The 16362-nt window shown below is 39.0% G+C and overlaps 1 protein-coding gene across 3 annotated transcripts in view; it reads right to left on the bottom strand.

The window, feature by feature from the left end:
• The window catches only part of LOC141521072 (cartilage acidic protein 1), a 208032-nt gene that overhangs the window by 88270 nt on the left and 103400 nt on the right, over positions 1 to 16362 (bottom strand). For all 3 annotated transcript variants that reach the window (XM_074233192.1, XM_074233193.1, XM_074233191.1), the window contains exon 3: positions 34 to 230. In XM_074233192.1, coding sequence (XP_074089293.1) covers positions 34 to 230 — 197 coding nt within the window. The remainder of the gene's footprint in view (positions 1 to 33; positions 231 to 16362) is intronic.

The following is a 16362-nucleotide window of genomic DNA, read 5'->3' as shown; positions in this document are numbered from 1 at the left end:
AAGGGAAAGAATGGAAGCAGCTAGACTCCCTACCTGAGAAGGCATTGTTGGTATTAAGGAAGTAGATTTCCTCCCGGCCATCCCCATCAATATCACAGGCAGTGACCCCGATGGCATTCCCCTGCCGGTCCCGGAGTGCATAGTAGGGAGAGCTTCTCTCATCCACTGCAATGTTCACTAGGCGCTGCTGGGCTCGGTCATACTTCAGAACCAGATTGGGGCCATTATACCTGAGGAAAAAGAAAATGACAAGGAAGATGGAGGCGGGAAACAACACGCACACTTATATGAACCTCAAACCTTCCCTGAACAGCTTGCAAAAATATTTATCCAAAAAGACTTACATGAAAGCATGCAAAGTGCAGTGAGCAGAACTGGGAGAACGTTGAACATAGAACATGAAGAATTGTGAATAATTTAGCTATTCTCAGCAATAAAATGGTCCAGGACAATCCTAATGGACTCATTAAAATTGTTTTAACATGTGAATGAGAAAAAATATAAAATATTTATAAAAAAGGAAAAAAAATTATCCAACTAGAGTTCCAAGGTAGACCCACTTTACCAGGTTGGCATCTCATAGGATCCTGAGTATTTATTGAGTGTCCTATGACTATACCCAAAGGCTGGGCACTAATAAATAGGGAAAGGGAGAAAGAGTCTGGTTTTTACTCTCCTATTGGATCCCAAAATCAAACTCCAAATTTAAGTCCAAGATAAAGAGTGGATGGGACAAAAGAAGGCCCCACTTTGACTCTGGGTCTTCCTGAGTGAAGAAGTAGCAGGGGAATAGAAGCCATTATGACTTGAGATTGGATACTTAGAATCTGTGAAGACACTTCCCACATTTAAATTGCACATTTGACATTAGCATCTCAGGCTACAGACTGTGAATAAATACAGCTAGATTAGGTCAACTCCCCCAGATTTCTTTGACCTATTTCATTTGTCTAAGGATATCTAAGCATGGTTTAACCTCCAATCTTAGCTGAACTCATGGTTTAGTGGTTAATAAGGTTAATATTCTTATAGGAAGAAGCATTTACTTGCTATGGGTCAGGTACTTTGCTAAACCCTACAAATATTATCTCATTTGATAATGAGATGACCCTGGGAGGTAGATTTGACAGATAGGGAAACTGAGAGGTTAAGTGTTTTGCTCTGGGTCACATGGCTTGGAAGTATCTGAATGTAGATTTGAACTCAGGTCTTCCTAACTCTTGGCTCTAAGCTTTCTCTATTTCACCATCTAGGAAGCTATCTCTGTAAGTTAATATTGACTCTTCATGACCCCATTTGGGGATTTCTTGGCAAAGATACTAGAGTGGTTTGCTATTTCCTTCTCCAGCTTATTTTACATGAGGAAACGGATACAAACAGGGATAAGTGACTTGCCCAGGGTCACACAGCTAGTAAGTATCTGAGGCTTGATTTGAACTCAGGAAGATGAATCTTCCCAACACCAGCCCTGGGGCTCTCTCCATTATGGCATCACCGAGCTACCCCATAATAATAACAGCTAACATTTACGGTACACTTACCATTTTCCAGATCCTTTATTAAGTGCTTTGCAATTATTATCTCATTTGATCCACCCTACAACCCTGGGCAGTAAGTGCTATTATTATTCTCATTGTCCAGGGGAAACAGCAGTGACTTGCACAGGGTTACACAACTAGTAAGTGTCTGAGGCTGGATTTGAACTCAGGTCTTTTTTTTGGGGGGGTTGCAAGGCAAATGGGGTTAAGTGGCTTGTCCAGGGCCACACAGCTAGGTAATTATTAAGTGTCTGAAACCGGATTTGAACCCAGGTACTCCTGATTCCAGGGTTGGTGCTTTATCCACTGCGCCACCTAGCCGCCCCAAACTCAGGTCTTCTTGATCCCAGGGCCAGCACCCTATCTATTTTACCACTTAGTTGCCCCTATAAATAGGTATCTTGTCCAAAGTCACTGGTTAAGTTAGTGTTAACTTGCTAGTGTAAAACATGGTTAGCAAGTTTTTCAGTTCCCAGTTCAGTGTCCTTTCCATTGGCTCATAGTGGGCATTTAATACACAAAGATGAGAAGTATTTATTAAGTCCTTACTATAGACACTGTGCTAAGGGCTGAGAATAAAGAAATAAGTGCAAAAAAAAGCCCCTTTCTTCAAGGAGCTTATAGTCTAATGGGACAAGGCAACATATACAAGGGAGTTGAGAGGCTCCTGTGTCTGTGTATGTGTGTGTGTGTGTGTGTGTGTGTGTGTGTGTGTAGACCCAGATTCCAAAGACTCAACAATATATAGAGAGAAGCAAAGGAGTGAGCATGGTTGACCTTAGAGCTTCCTCAACATGGAAGCTCCAGGAGGAACTCACCAATGGGAGGAGATGCTCCCTTAATTAACCTTACCCTGTTCCTCTCTACTTGATTCACATTTCATTAATCCTTGAAGTTCTCTGAGTCAAGTAGGTTCAGATCCCCCCTGTAATGAGGACTGCCCCCATTTTATATCTCACCTGGAAAATCTGAGGTACAAAAAGAGAAAATAATTTGTTGAAGGTCACCTAAAAGAATAGAGCAAGGTAAAGGAGAGAATTCTGGGATCCTGCCCTCCATATAGAGCTCTCTGAACAGCACCAGACTCTTTGGAGCTTTCCAGAGGAATCTAGCCAAACCCCAGGTATGTTTAATCCCTTACACTCCCTCTCCTTTGTTTTTAACCTGCCTGTATATCTTAAGGAAAATTCAACTGCCTGTTTCTGATTAGTCTCCTTCTGTGAACACTTGGGGCTAGCAGACTGAAGTCTCCAAGGTCTCTGAAAGAAGTCACTTTCTTGTTTTCTTAAAATGAAGCCAGTTTGACCCTCTTCACAGTTACCCAGAATTTGGAGCCAGTGAAGTTGGAGGATTTTTAGAAAACTGGCCAGGAGCCTCTTGGCACCTTCAGTGCATGAAAGGGGAGAAAGGAAACTTATTATATACTGAGTCAGCAGCATATATGATGGAAGGGAGCTTGTTAGACACTTTAACAAAGAGTGTCTGAATTCTGTGTCTCAGGGGAGGCTACATGACCTATGAAAGGTGCCTAAGATGGAGAGAGAGAACACTAAGGTCCCAATACTAGCTCTGTCAGCACTTGGCTGGCCAGACTCAGGTATGAAGAAATGCTTAATCTGAGTGAAATATGATTTCTCTAATCCAGCTAGGAAAAGAACCCAGAGGTGTCCAACCTTATTCTTCATCCCAACATTATATCTTGCCTCCAAAAGTTATCTTACAATGATGTTGATGATGATAATTATAATAACAATAATAATAGACATTGATAAATGCTTAACCTTTCTCAGTCAAAGTCCTTGAAAAAAACCTCCACTTAATCATCTCTTACTCTCTTTTAAAACCTCTGCAATCTGGCTTCTGACCTCATCACTCAATTAAACTACTCTCTCTATAGTAGTTACCAATGATCTCTTATTGCCAAATTGAATGATTTTCTCTGATCTCATCCTTCGTTGACCTTTCTATGGCACTTGACACTGTGAACCAACCTCTCCTGCTAGACACTCTCCCCTCCTACCTCACTGCTCCTTCTCAGTCTCTTTTGTTGGCTCATCATTTATATCCTGCCCTCTGTGAATGTACCCCAAGGTTCTATCTTGGGTTTGCTTCTCTATTCTCTCTCTGTTCTCTCCCTTGAGGACCCTTATCAGCTCCCATCATTTGAATCATCATCTTGATGCAGATGACTCACTGATCTATATTTCCAGCCCTTGTCGCTAGCTGCCCATCCTCCACCACAAAGATGCTTATGATTCTAGCATCCACTCCTCTTCCCCAGTATGCTCTCTCCTTCTTGTGGCTAAGGCACAGTGAGTCTAGGAGGCATTGATTCATAAGAGGGATAAATTCATCATTTTTAACATGGTTGCTAACAATGTCATCTGTCTGGGGCAGAGGTTCTAAATTGGAGTGCATGAACTTGTATAATATATCTATATGTATAGCTAGATACATATGCATATGTACCTGCATATATCTATGTCCACCTAGATATATAAAGATCTATGGGTAGAAAAATAGCTATTTCAATAGAATTGATTTCCTATGTATTTTATTTTATGCAATTAAAAATATTTTGAGAAAGGGTTGATAGACTACACTGGATTGCCAAAGGACCCCAAGACCCCTTAGTCTATGGCAGTATGAAATGTGCCTCAAGACCCAGAGATGACAAACTATGCTAATTTGCTCCAAATCTTCCCCCAAAGCCATACTTTCATATTTTACAGTATCAATCATAGGATTGCAGGATTGGGGACTAGAATAAACCATATAGATCTCTTTCATTTTTAAAGATGAAGAAACTGAAGTCAGAGAAAGTAGGAGATTTATACTTTTCTATGAAAAATGAACAGATCCTTGACTTAAGGTGACAACCAAAAAATGATAGGATTTAAAACCAGAAAGGATCTTAGAAGTCATCCAGTTCAATCATTTCACCTTTACAGATGGGGAAACTGAGTTCTGGAGAAATTGAGTTACATCCAAGGTCACACATGTAAATCCCTTTAATGCCCACTACAGGATCATATGTGCATGTTTATATAGAAATACATCTAGCTATATACATCTATGTCTGTATATTTAGATATATAGATATATTATTCAATTTCATGGACTTTATAGTTAAGACTTAGGACTGGAAGAGACCACAGAAATGATCTAAGCCACCCCTCTCATTTTTATAAATGAAGTAATTGAGATCCAGACTTTAGAGTAACTTGCTCAGGGTCATGTAGGTAGTAAGTATCAGAGGTGGAATTTGAACCCCAGTCACAGGACTCCAAATTCATTACTCTTTGCACAACACGTTGATGCTATGCTGGGATTTTTTTTTTTTTGGTTTGATTTCTTTTTGAGACAGGGTTTAATGACTTGACCAAGGTCATACTGCTATTACGTATCTGAGACTGGATTTGAACTTAGGTCCTCCTGACTCCAGGGCTGCTGCTCTATTCATTGCACCACCTAGCTGTTCCTTCAATGATATAATGTTAACCAACATCCAGATTGCCCAACTTCTTTGTAGTCCTCTAAAATGTGTTACACCAATCTTAGCTTTTCTTGGTTTCTGACTGGTGATTAAAAAAATAAAACTTCACTCTTAACAAGCCAGTAAGATACTTCCAGATTTCATTGATGGCTAATACTCTTCCCAACAATTCTCTTCCTTCATTATATTCTTGTTCCCTCCAGCCCTCAGAAGAATAACCTAGAACATGCTTACATCAAGCAAAGGATGGGCAACATTTCACTACCTGCAGCACCTCAAATTATCACAAAGGCTCCAGTGGGATCTTGCTCTCCAATATGATATAACTGTCAAATTAATATTTCTACCCAAATGATAATTCCCTCAAAACAATTACACTCTCTCCTCCCCTCTCAAAATTCCTCAATAGTGTTCTATTGTTTCTAGGACAAAACACACAATTCTCAGTCAGATTTTTTTTAAGCCTCATATGATCTAGCTGTCACCTTTCTTTCTAGTCTTATTTCACATTACTGCCCTGTATACATGTTCAGTTTCAGTCCAACTGACCTGCTAGCTTTTCTTCCAGTTTGGGCTTCAGTCTCCAACCTTTGCACAAGTAACTTCCAGCAAAACACCCCATCCCTCACTTCTACCCCCACAGAATCCCCACCTTCCTTCAAAGCAAAGCTCCAGTACTATTTCCTCTAAAAGATCTTTCCTGATGCTCTGTCCTTCCCTCCTTTCATCTTTAGCATTGCTTCCCTCTTGAAATGATTTTGTATTGTCTTGTATTTATTTGCCTGAATTCAGGTGGAATTTCTCATTCATCAGAAAGTGATTTCCTTGGTAGCAGTGAATTGTTTCAAATATTTATCTTTTTGACTTCCACATCAAGCCCAGTGCCTTCCATATAGGAGATCTCAAAGGGTGGGGAGCATCAATTGTTCGATAACAATGAGTATTGTTATTGAATAAGAACTCCACCTGTATATACTGAGATTTAATTCAATATATAGTATAGTTAGTGAGAAGATGACTGGATTTGGAATCAATTCACTCATGGGTGATCCTGGCTCAATTACTTAAGAAAAGGAGCTCTCTGGGCTTCAATTTCCTTACTTTTGAAATAAAGTGGATTAAATTTTAGAGGAGAAGTCTATCTCTGATTAGTCCTAACCATCTGTGGGGTGGAGAGGAAGGCACCAGCATAGACTCATCCCATGTGAGCCTGGGGTGTGTGGGGTATAAGGATCAGATCTGATCTCAGAAGATCCTGCACTCTCATCTTTTTCCTAGCTCAACCATCTTTATCTCTCTAGGAGAAACTACAAACTCCTTGGTTTGACAACTAAAAGCCCTCCTCATTTTGGCTCTAGCCGAACCACCACCATTCCCTTTCATGTACCTATAGTATTAACTGGACTAGCTATTGTTCCCAGAACTCAGTCCATCTTCTGCCTGAACGCACTCCCTCCTTATTCAATTCTTAGAATTCTTTTTGTTATTATTGAGTCATTTTTCAGTCATACCCTACTCTTTGTGATCCCATTTGGGGGAATACTGGAGTGGTTTGCCATTTCCTTTTCTAGCTCGTTTTTTAGGCAAGGAAACTGAAGGAAGCAGAGTTGTGCCTTGCCTAGGGTCACACAGCTAGTCAGTGTTTGAGACTGGATTTGAACTCAAGAACATGAATCTTTGTGACTGCAGATCTGATGTTCTATCCTGTGCCAACCAATAATAAAAATAATGTTTGTCTTTTATTTTTGAAGACCACAATATCAGGAAGTGATGTCATGAGAAGCACATGAACTGGATCTGAGTGAGAGGGTGCTGTATTAAGTCACCAACTTCACTTTCTCCTCCAGAGCCATTTGGGCCCAGTGGCCAGATATGAATCAGGATGACTGAAGATGGTCTGGGATGTGAGGCAATCAGGGTTAAGTGACTTACCCAAGGTCACACAGCTGGTAAGTGGCAAGTGTCTCAGGCTAGATTCAAACTCCTGTCCTCCTGACTCCAAGGCCAGTGCTCTATCTACTGCACTATTAGAACTCTTAGTTTACTTCCAGATTCATATTCATGTGTCATTTCCTAAGAGAAGCTTTTCCTTAATTGTATTCCAGCAGCTCAAATAATCTCTTCCTCTAAAGATCATATAAATATTTGCCTGTTTACATAGGAGACAGCATGGAAGGGTGGGAAGAATATTTGCTTTAGATTCAGAAGACCTAGGTTCAAATCCTTGCTCTTTCACTTAAGTCCCTATGTGAGTTTGGGCAAGTCACTTAACCTCCTCAGGCCATTATTCACAATGTCTAAAACAAGGAGGCTTTGGTTACACAATTTCTACAGTCTCTTCTGGTTCTAGACCTGTGCTCCTCCAGTAATTCTGTGTTGCATATCCCAATCGAATGTAAACGTCTTGAGGGTAGAGAGATTCTTTTTCTTTTTTGTCTTTGCATCCTTAGCACTTAGCACAGTCCTAAAAATAGTAGATACTAAATTGTTCTACTTTACATTATTATCATTTTACATTGGGGAGACTAAGTGAGGTGCCTTTGGCCACAGAGTACCAAAGATGGATTAAAAACCAAATGTCTCTTAATTTTGAGCTTACCCCTCCCTCTACCATTCCATATGAAAGTCTCTGGTTCCATAATAACTTAGATGATTCCGAATTGATAATCGTTTTGGTCTTTAATCTCTATGGACTTAAATATATACAAATTTCTCCCATTAGAATGTAAGCTACTTTAAAGTAAGAATCATTTTATTCTTTGCCTGTGCTCCCAGAGACTTAGCACAGTGTCCGGCACCTAGCAGCTACTTAATGAATGCTCATTAATTGTCGGTTAATTGGGGGGGGTCCAAAAAAAAATAAACAACGAGCTTTAGAAAAGTAAGCATTTAATAAATGTTTATGTAATTGAACAGGATATTTAGAAGAGACAAATGAGTTTATTAGAGGATGAAGGGCACCCTCATGGACCAAAAAGAACTCAGTATTTTTTGAAGGTATCTGTTGCCAGCTTGAATCCTTGCGATCATTCTCTAATATTTGTCATAGCCACCTTCTGTTTGCCAAGTGTTTATAGTCACTCTCACTGTTGTTTACAGTACTATCATTGAGCATCATTCTCCCTGTTTCACAGATGAACAAACCAAGGCAGAGAGGAAACTTGTTGAAGGTCACAAGATAAGTCACAAGGTGGCAGAGCCTGAAGTAGCCTGACCATCAATCGATTGTGCATTCCGCCCTCTGGTTCTTCCATTTTTATTTATTCCCTTTTTTGAAATGCAACAGAGGAACATAAAGGTAAACAGGAAAAGAGTTAAGGGGGGCACTCTGATATATGGTATTCTGGCTGTGGAGGAAAGAAAGGGGCTAGCATGAATATGTTATGGGATTCTTTTGTTTTTTCCATCAAAGACTATTTACAAAAAAAATCTGATAAAAAGCAGATTTGAAAAATTAGTGAAAAATATAAAATGCTTCACTATTTGCTGTTTCAATTAAGAAGATGGAGTTCAAAACTCTATTCAACAAATACAAATAAATAATTACTTTAGCTCAATATTATTGCTTTTTAAGGGAGAGAGGCAGGGGATGGGAAGGAGAGAGAGAGAGAGAGAGAGAGAGAGAGAGAGAGAGAGAGAGAGAGAGAAGAGAGAAGAATAAGAGAAAAACATGAAAAAGTGAAAGGTATTATACAGGGAAACAGAACTAGCTCTGGAGTCAGAGGGTCTGACTTTGATACAATTTAGCTATGTGAACTTGAGTAAGGTACTTAATCTTTCTGGGCCTTGGTTTCCTTTTCTATAAGATGAGGAAGCTGAACTATCAGGGTTCTTAGTCTGAGGCCCATGAACTTGTTTTTTTTAATCACTTTTTCATTTTTTTATAATTTTATTTATTTAAGGCAATGGGGTTAAGTGACTTGCCCAAGGTCACACAGCTAGGCAATTATTAAGTGTCTGAGGTTGGATTTGAATTCAGATCATCCTGACTCCAGGGCTGGTGCTCTATCCACTGCAACAGCTAGCTGCCCTACCATGAACTTGTTTTTAAAAAGAATTTGGGGGGGGGGGCGGTGAGGCAGTTGGGTCTTGCTCAGGATCATACTCACACTTAAGTACTTATTTAATTACTTAGCTGTAAGCATTAGCTGTAATTAAGTATCTGATCTTAGGACTAGGGCTCTATCCACTGCACCACTTAGCTACCTCCTAAAATAATTTTAAGACTGTATTTCTTTTCTTTTCTTTTCTTTTTTTTTTTGCAAGGCCACACAGCTAGGTAATTATTAAGTGTCTGAGGCTGGATTTGAACTCAAGTATTCCTGACTCCAGGGCAGGTGCTCTATCCACTGCACTATCTAGCTGCCCCTTAAGACTGTATTTCAATGGCACTGCTAGTTCTCTTACAATTTCAATATAATTGATTTCCTTGGTAATCTTTAATATTTTGTTTGATGCATTGAAAAACATTATTCTGAGATAGAATCCCTAAATTTCCTAAGACTGACTGTCAAAGGGATAGAGAAAGAATAAAAAAAGGGGTTCTTGATGCAATGAGAAGAATCCCTGAATTGGAAGATTAGATGATCTCTCTTTTCTAATTCTAATTCCTTGATCTTATGACTTAGACAAAAGAGGGTAAGGTAGGAAGATAATAACACAGAGTCATATGGAGAAGGAAACAATGAAACCTATAAAAGTGGAAAAAAGACACATATGTAGGAAGAGAAATGCAGAGAAAGATAAATGGAGATACTCTGACCCACTGATTCTGTACTAGCCCAGTTTGACTACAAGGTAAGTTTAATGGTAAGTTAAAAAGGAACCTCTCAGTCAAAGTCTACTTCAGTTTAAAATCTAATTCTCTGTTTGATACTTTCAGCTGTAAACTCATTTGAACTTCACAACAACCCAGTGGGAGAGGCACTACAATTTCCATTTTATAGATAAAGAGATAGAAGCTCCTGAAAAAGTGTGACTTGCCTCTGCTCATATAGTGGATATAGGCTGGGGGTGGGATTTGAATTTGGGTCTTCCTGATTTCAGGTCTAGCATCTTTGTTCTAGATCAGAGTTGTCATTTGAATGTTAAATAAAACTTATACCTTGAAGTTGGGACAATGTGAAAATGTAATACTCATGTTTTTTGGTAGTAGTATATCCTAATTGAAGGAAGGTAATCGAAGGGGGAAAAAACCAAGAACTTCTGGTGCTGCAATTGTGACCATAAAGTTAGAAAAGCAAATATTATATTTCTCACCTAGAGAAAAAGTGTAAATTCACAGATCTGTTAAGTATTATTATTCAGGTACAATTATTAGTGCTACTAGTCCTAGTGAGCTGCAACCTTTGAAGAAACTCTTCAGGGGAAAAGGAGAAAATGCTCTATGTAATGGTGATCAAATGTCCCTGTTAATGTAGGAGAAATTCAAGATGTTCTTTTCTCCTTTATTTCCCTCCCTTCCCCTAGCTTCCATAAGAACCACTCTCCATTATTATAAAAAACCAATTCATTATCTGTTGGTACCTAATGCTCTCTACTACTCACAGTAGAGTGATTTATACAAACTTGGTCCCTACCCTCTAGGGGCTTACAATTTAAATCTGACAACACCAGTGCAATTGAACACAGAGGAAGAAAACATAAAGAGAATTTAGGAAAATCACTTGGCAAGAACATGGATGGACTGAGTATTTTATAGTATGCTTAGTTGATAATGTATTTGATTCACCCTTCAGCACTATGTTCTATTAGGTGGAGAGGTGCTTCCCTCCCTCCTCCCTCACATTTCTCCATTATCTCCTGGAAACAAGCTTATTCTTATCTCAAAAAAAAAAAAAAGAAAATCCCACCCAATGAATTTTTAAAGCCTGTAAGGCCAGGGGGCTGACTTTTTTGTGTTATTCTCAGAACAAAATGTTAGAGCAGCAACTCAGGATCAATCACTGTTCTTTCAGGGTACACCCAATGAAACCCACAGAATTTTGGAATGGATGCCAAACTCCTGGCCCCTGGAGGGTAAATGAAGAGTGAGGATAAGGTAGATTTCTATTAGTGATTAAGAGTAATCTAAAAGTCCTAGGGAAGAACATCATTAAAAGCCAAGAGGGCAAAATTCAAGTTGTAATCCTGGATCAAACCAGTGCTCATCTGACAAGGAATTCTGGGCCATAGTTTGCAGCAAATGGCTAGAAATTCAGGGAGCCAATTTGGAAGGGTAATATAATCAATTATATTGTTCAATTGTTTCAGGTGTGTCTTGTCCAACTCTTTGTGACCCTAGTTGAGGTTTCTTGGCAAAAGCACTGGAGTGGTTTGCTATTTCTTTTTCCTCTTCATTATACAGTTGAGAAAACTGAAGCAAAGAAAGTTAAATGACTTGCCTAGGGTCACACAACTAGTAAGTGTTTGAGGCCGGATTTGAACTCAGGAAGATGAGTACAGCACTTTATCTTTTGTGCCACCCATAGGACAATAATAAAAATAGTTCTAAATAGGATAATAATAATAATAATAATAATAATAATAATAATAATAATAATAGTTTCCCCTGCACAAGACATCATTCTTAGACAGTGGTATGCTAACTAAATACCTTTCCCTTTTGCTCTGCTGTAAGCTATGGGACCAAATAGTGGGAAAGTGACTCTGGGTGCTGTCCACTTCTGTACAAAGAGAGTGGTTTTCCTCATCTTTTTTTTTTTTAGGTTTTTTGCAAGACAAATGGCCACACAGCTAGGTTTGAGACCAGATCTGAACCCAGGTACTCCTGACTCCAGGGCCGGTGCTTTATCCACTATGCCACCACCTAGCCACCCTATACGCCACCTAGCCGTCCAGTTTTCCTCATCTTGCATAAGCCACTGCAGAACTTTCTGTACAGAGGTCTAAATGAGCCAACCTGCAGGTCAGAAAGCTGAGCAGATGAATCCTTAGTGTTTGCATATGCTCACTCCTTTGGGATTGTGTGAGCTTTTTCTTTTGATACAAGTGCTTGGTTCTCTCAGAAAGGAAGGGCCATGAACCATAACACTCTCTTTTACAAGACAGATAAGAAAAGACTAGCAGCAGTCTTTTGAAATTCAATGTTTGACATGAGAAAACAGGGGAAATGTAGGATGGGAGTCCAGCAGGTGCTATCCCTGGCTGAAGAGGATTGGTGCTCTAAAATAAGGATGGCAGGGAGGGATTCTGAAAGAGTAAAGAGTTTCTGGGGAAGAGATATACTGAGTCTCAGAGTGTTTGTTCTGAGTGAAAAAAAGGAATCTTATGGGACCTCAGACAGTCTTTAAAAATACATTATGAACTTTTCCCTTTCCTTTGTCTAAATCCAAAATTTTAGAATGCAAATTAGAGTTTTCATTAATAAGTAATCAGATTTATTTAACAGTGTGACCAAGAGATCTTGGGGCAGCTAGGTGGCACAGTGAATAAAGCACCATCTCTGGAGTCAGGAGGTGACCTTGGGCAAGTCACTTAACACCATTGCCTTAAATAAATAAAATTAAAAAAAAAGATCTCTAAGCATCAAGGGAAACCTACTTGGAAATAAGGACTGAAAATGTTAGTGATGAACAGATGTTGTGACATCCAGGTAGGGGCTAATATCACTGTCAGAAAAAAGGATTCTGAGTGGTCCTGACTCTGTCAGACTGTTTCAGTTGGGCAGCACAGAATGTCCTTTGGATAAGGGCAATCTGTTGTCAGTACATTTAAGAAGGTATAACTACAGTTGGTTATTAGGATGGAAAGCAATTTAGACTTAAAAGAATAAAAATAAAAATAAAAATAATGCCCATTTTGACTCTGTGATTCTACTGTTGGGCATATGCCCTGAGGAGTTCATTGACAGAAAGGTTCCATTTACACCAAAATATTTATAGCAGTGCTTTTTTGTGATGGAAAAAACCCCGAAAATAAAGTAGATGCTCTTCTATTGGGGAATGGATAAACAGACTGTGGCATGTGAATGAAAAGAAATATTATCATGCCATGAGAAATGACAAACATGATGATACAGAGAAGCATGGAAAGATTTATATTAACTGATGCGAAGTGAAACAAGCAAAGCCAGTAAAACAATATATACATGATGTAAATGGACAATAACTAAAAATCAATCAAGAATAAAAGTTTTGAAATTATAAAGGCCAGACTTGGCCTCTAAAAATAGACAAGAGAAAACAACTCTACTTCCTTTGTAGAGGTAGGAGTCTACTAATGTGGAATTTTGGATATAGTATTATTATTTTTTTGATGTATTGTTTGTTTTACTGATTTCTTTCTCTTCCTCTTTCAAAATAGTCTTTGTTATAAGGAAAAACTTTCTGGGAGGGGATAGGGCAAGGATATAGGAAGAAATGTAGGCAATGTAAAAAATTAAAATAGCAATAAAATCTGTGTTTTAATAAAGAATCTAGGAAAAAAGATTGAGGAGTCTGCACAAATCTGTTGTTTGCAGAAGTATTCTGACTCAAGGGCTTTTAGAATGCAAAAATGATAAGAATAATTGATATTTATGTTGCAATTTAATCTTTGCCAAGAACTTTAATATACATGATTACTTTTTTGTCTAGCAACAACCTCTAAGGAGGAACTATAGGTATGATTTTCACCATTTTGCAATGAGACTTTAAAAAGCTATCTGACTTGTTTAGGGACATACATCTAGGATTTGTCAGAAATGACATTTGAACCAATATTTTGCTGACTCACTGGAGAAGGAAATGGTAAACCATTCCAGTATTTTTGCACACAAAATTCTAAATAGGGTCATGAAGAATCACACATGACTGAAAAATGACTGATAAATAACTTACTGGCTCTAATCTATGTACTCTATCCAAGATGCTATTCTTTTTTCCTTTCTTTTTCTTTCTTTTTTTTTCCCTTTTTTTTTTTTGCAAGGCAATGGGGCTTGCCCAAGGCCACACGGCTAGGTAATTATTAAGCATCTGAGGCTGGATTTGAACTCAGGTACTCCTGACTCCAGGGCCGGTGCTCTATCCACTGCGCCACCCAGCCGCCCCCAAGATGCTATTCTTGCATCATTATTTGGAATACTTTGGAGACTTCCCTGATAGGAGTATGATTCGGCATGATGATCCATAAGATGCTGGCCCAGGGAGCTGTTAGTCAGACATTTATTAAATACTTAATTCCTGCTAGGCACTGTACTGCAGAAGAGACAAAGCCAGGCAAAAAAGTCCCTGCCCTCAAAGAACTCTTATTGTATAGGGCATAGGGAAAACAACTTGCAAATAATATACACAAGGTAATTTCAGAGTAGATGGAAGATAATTTCAAAGGAGAAGACACCAGAAATTTGGGGAACCAGGAAGGGTCTCCTGCAGAAGATGGAATTTGACCTGAATTTTGAAGGAAGCCAGAGAAACAGAAACAGAGGTGAAAAGAGAGAACATTCCAGACAGGAGAAATGGCAGAAATATATCCCAGTGTGGCTAGCATATAGGGTGAAGAAGAGGATGAAACATCAGAAGCTTGGAAATGTAGGAAGGGACCAGAGGGTGGGAAAAGATAAGCACAGGAGTTTATGTTTATCCTAGAGGGAGGTTTATTGTGCATGGGGGTAATGTGAGCAGATGTATGTTTTGGGAAAATCACTTTGGCTGCTGAGTGGATGATGGATTGGAGTGTGCAGAGACCTGAGGTGAGAAGACCAATTAGAAGGCTATTTCAGTTGTCCTGGAGAGAGGTGATGAGGAGGACCTGAACTAGAATGGGAACTGTGAGAATGATGAGAAGGGGACCATATAAGATGCTGTAAAGATTCAACAAATATATTGAGTAAGGGTGAAGACGTAAATATGATACCAAGGTTTCAAGTCTGGGCGGACTGAGGATGGAGGTACCTTTGACAGTAATAGGAAAGTTTGAAAGATGGAAAGATTTTAAGGAAAAAATAATGAGTTCTGTTTTAGACATGTTGAAGATGAGATGCCTATGGGACATCCAATTCAAAATGACCAAAAGGCAATTGATGATAGGAGAAGGGAGCTCAGGAGAGGAACTAGGGCTAGATAAATAGACCTGAGAATTATCTGCATAGAGATAATAATTGAACTCCTGGGAGCTGATCAGTTCACCCATTGAGATAATATATAGAGAAGATAAGAGGATACAGGCCAAAGCCTTGGGGGACACTATGTTGAGAGAGTATGCTCTGGATGAAGATCTTACAAAAGAGACTGAGAGGACTGTTATTTTGGTAGAAAGAGAACCAGGAGAGAGAGCAATGTCATGAAAAGCTAAAGGGGAAAGAGTATCCAGGAGGAAGTAGTTTTGACTGACTTAGTCAAATACTACAAATACTACAAGAGTTTGAGGAGGTTCATAATTGAGGGAAGATCATTAGATTTGGCAGTTAATATCCATAGAAAGTGCAGTTTTAGTTAAATAATAAAATCAGAAGCCAGAACACAAAGGCATAATCATCATCATCATCATCATAGCTAATATTTATATAGGCAGCTAGGTGGTACAGTGGATGGAATCAGGAAGAACTGAGTTCAAATCTGATCTCAGACACTTCCTAGCTGTGGTACCAGAGACAAGTCACTTAACCCTGTTTGCTTCAGTTTCCTCAACTGTAAAATGAACTAGTGAAGGAAATGACAAATCGTTCTAATATCTCTCCCAAGAAAAGCCCAAATGGGGTTAAAAAGAGTCAGACCAAACGGAAATGACTGAATAGCAACAATGCGCCAGACCCATAAAGATCCATAGTGTTTTATAATTATTATTTTGTTTTATCCTCACAACAGCACAGGTGGGTGCTGTTATTAATCCCTGTTTTATAGATGAGGATTTTGAGGCTTGCCCAGATTTATACAGCTAGTATCCTTAGGCTTTAGGATTTTATTTATTTTTATTTAAGGTAATGGGGTTAAGTGACTTGCCCAAGGCCACATAGCCAATTATTGCTTATCTGAGGCCGGATTTGAACTCAATTCTTCCTGACTCCATGGCCTGTGATCTATCCACTGAACCACCTAGCTGCCCCTTGCTTTAGAAGAGGGAAAGAGGAGAGAATGTGAAGAAACCTAGTACAGATGATTTTCTCAAGGAGTTTAGCTTAGAAAAGAGGACTGGAATCTAACTGGAATGGTCAGATCTAGGGGAGTGTTTTTGTTTGTTTTGAAGGATGAGGACTACATGAATGTGTTTGTAGGTAACAGAGAAGTCAGTAGGTAGGAGAGTTGAAGATTAGAGACTGGTGATAATCATGAGCAATATTTGCTGGAGAAGACAGGATGGGTAGAGGTAGAGGGGTTAGCCTTGGTTAGGAGATGGGCAATTCCTTCATCT

The sequence above is a fragment of the Macrotis lagotis genome, chromosome 4 (assembly GCF_037893015.1).
Source record: "Macrotis lagotis isolate mMagLag1 chromosome 4, bilby.v1.9.chrom.fasta, whole genome shotgun sequence".
Classification (NCBI taxonomy): Eukaryota; Metazoa; Chordata; class Mammalia; order Peramelemorphia; family Peramelidae; genus Macrotis; species Macrotis lagotis.
This window is presented reverse-complemented; position numbering and strand designations above follow the sequence as displayed.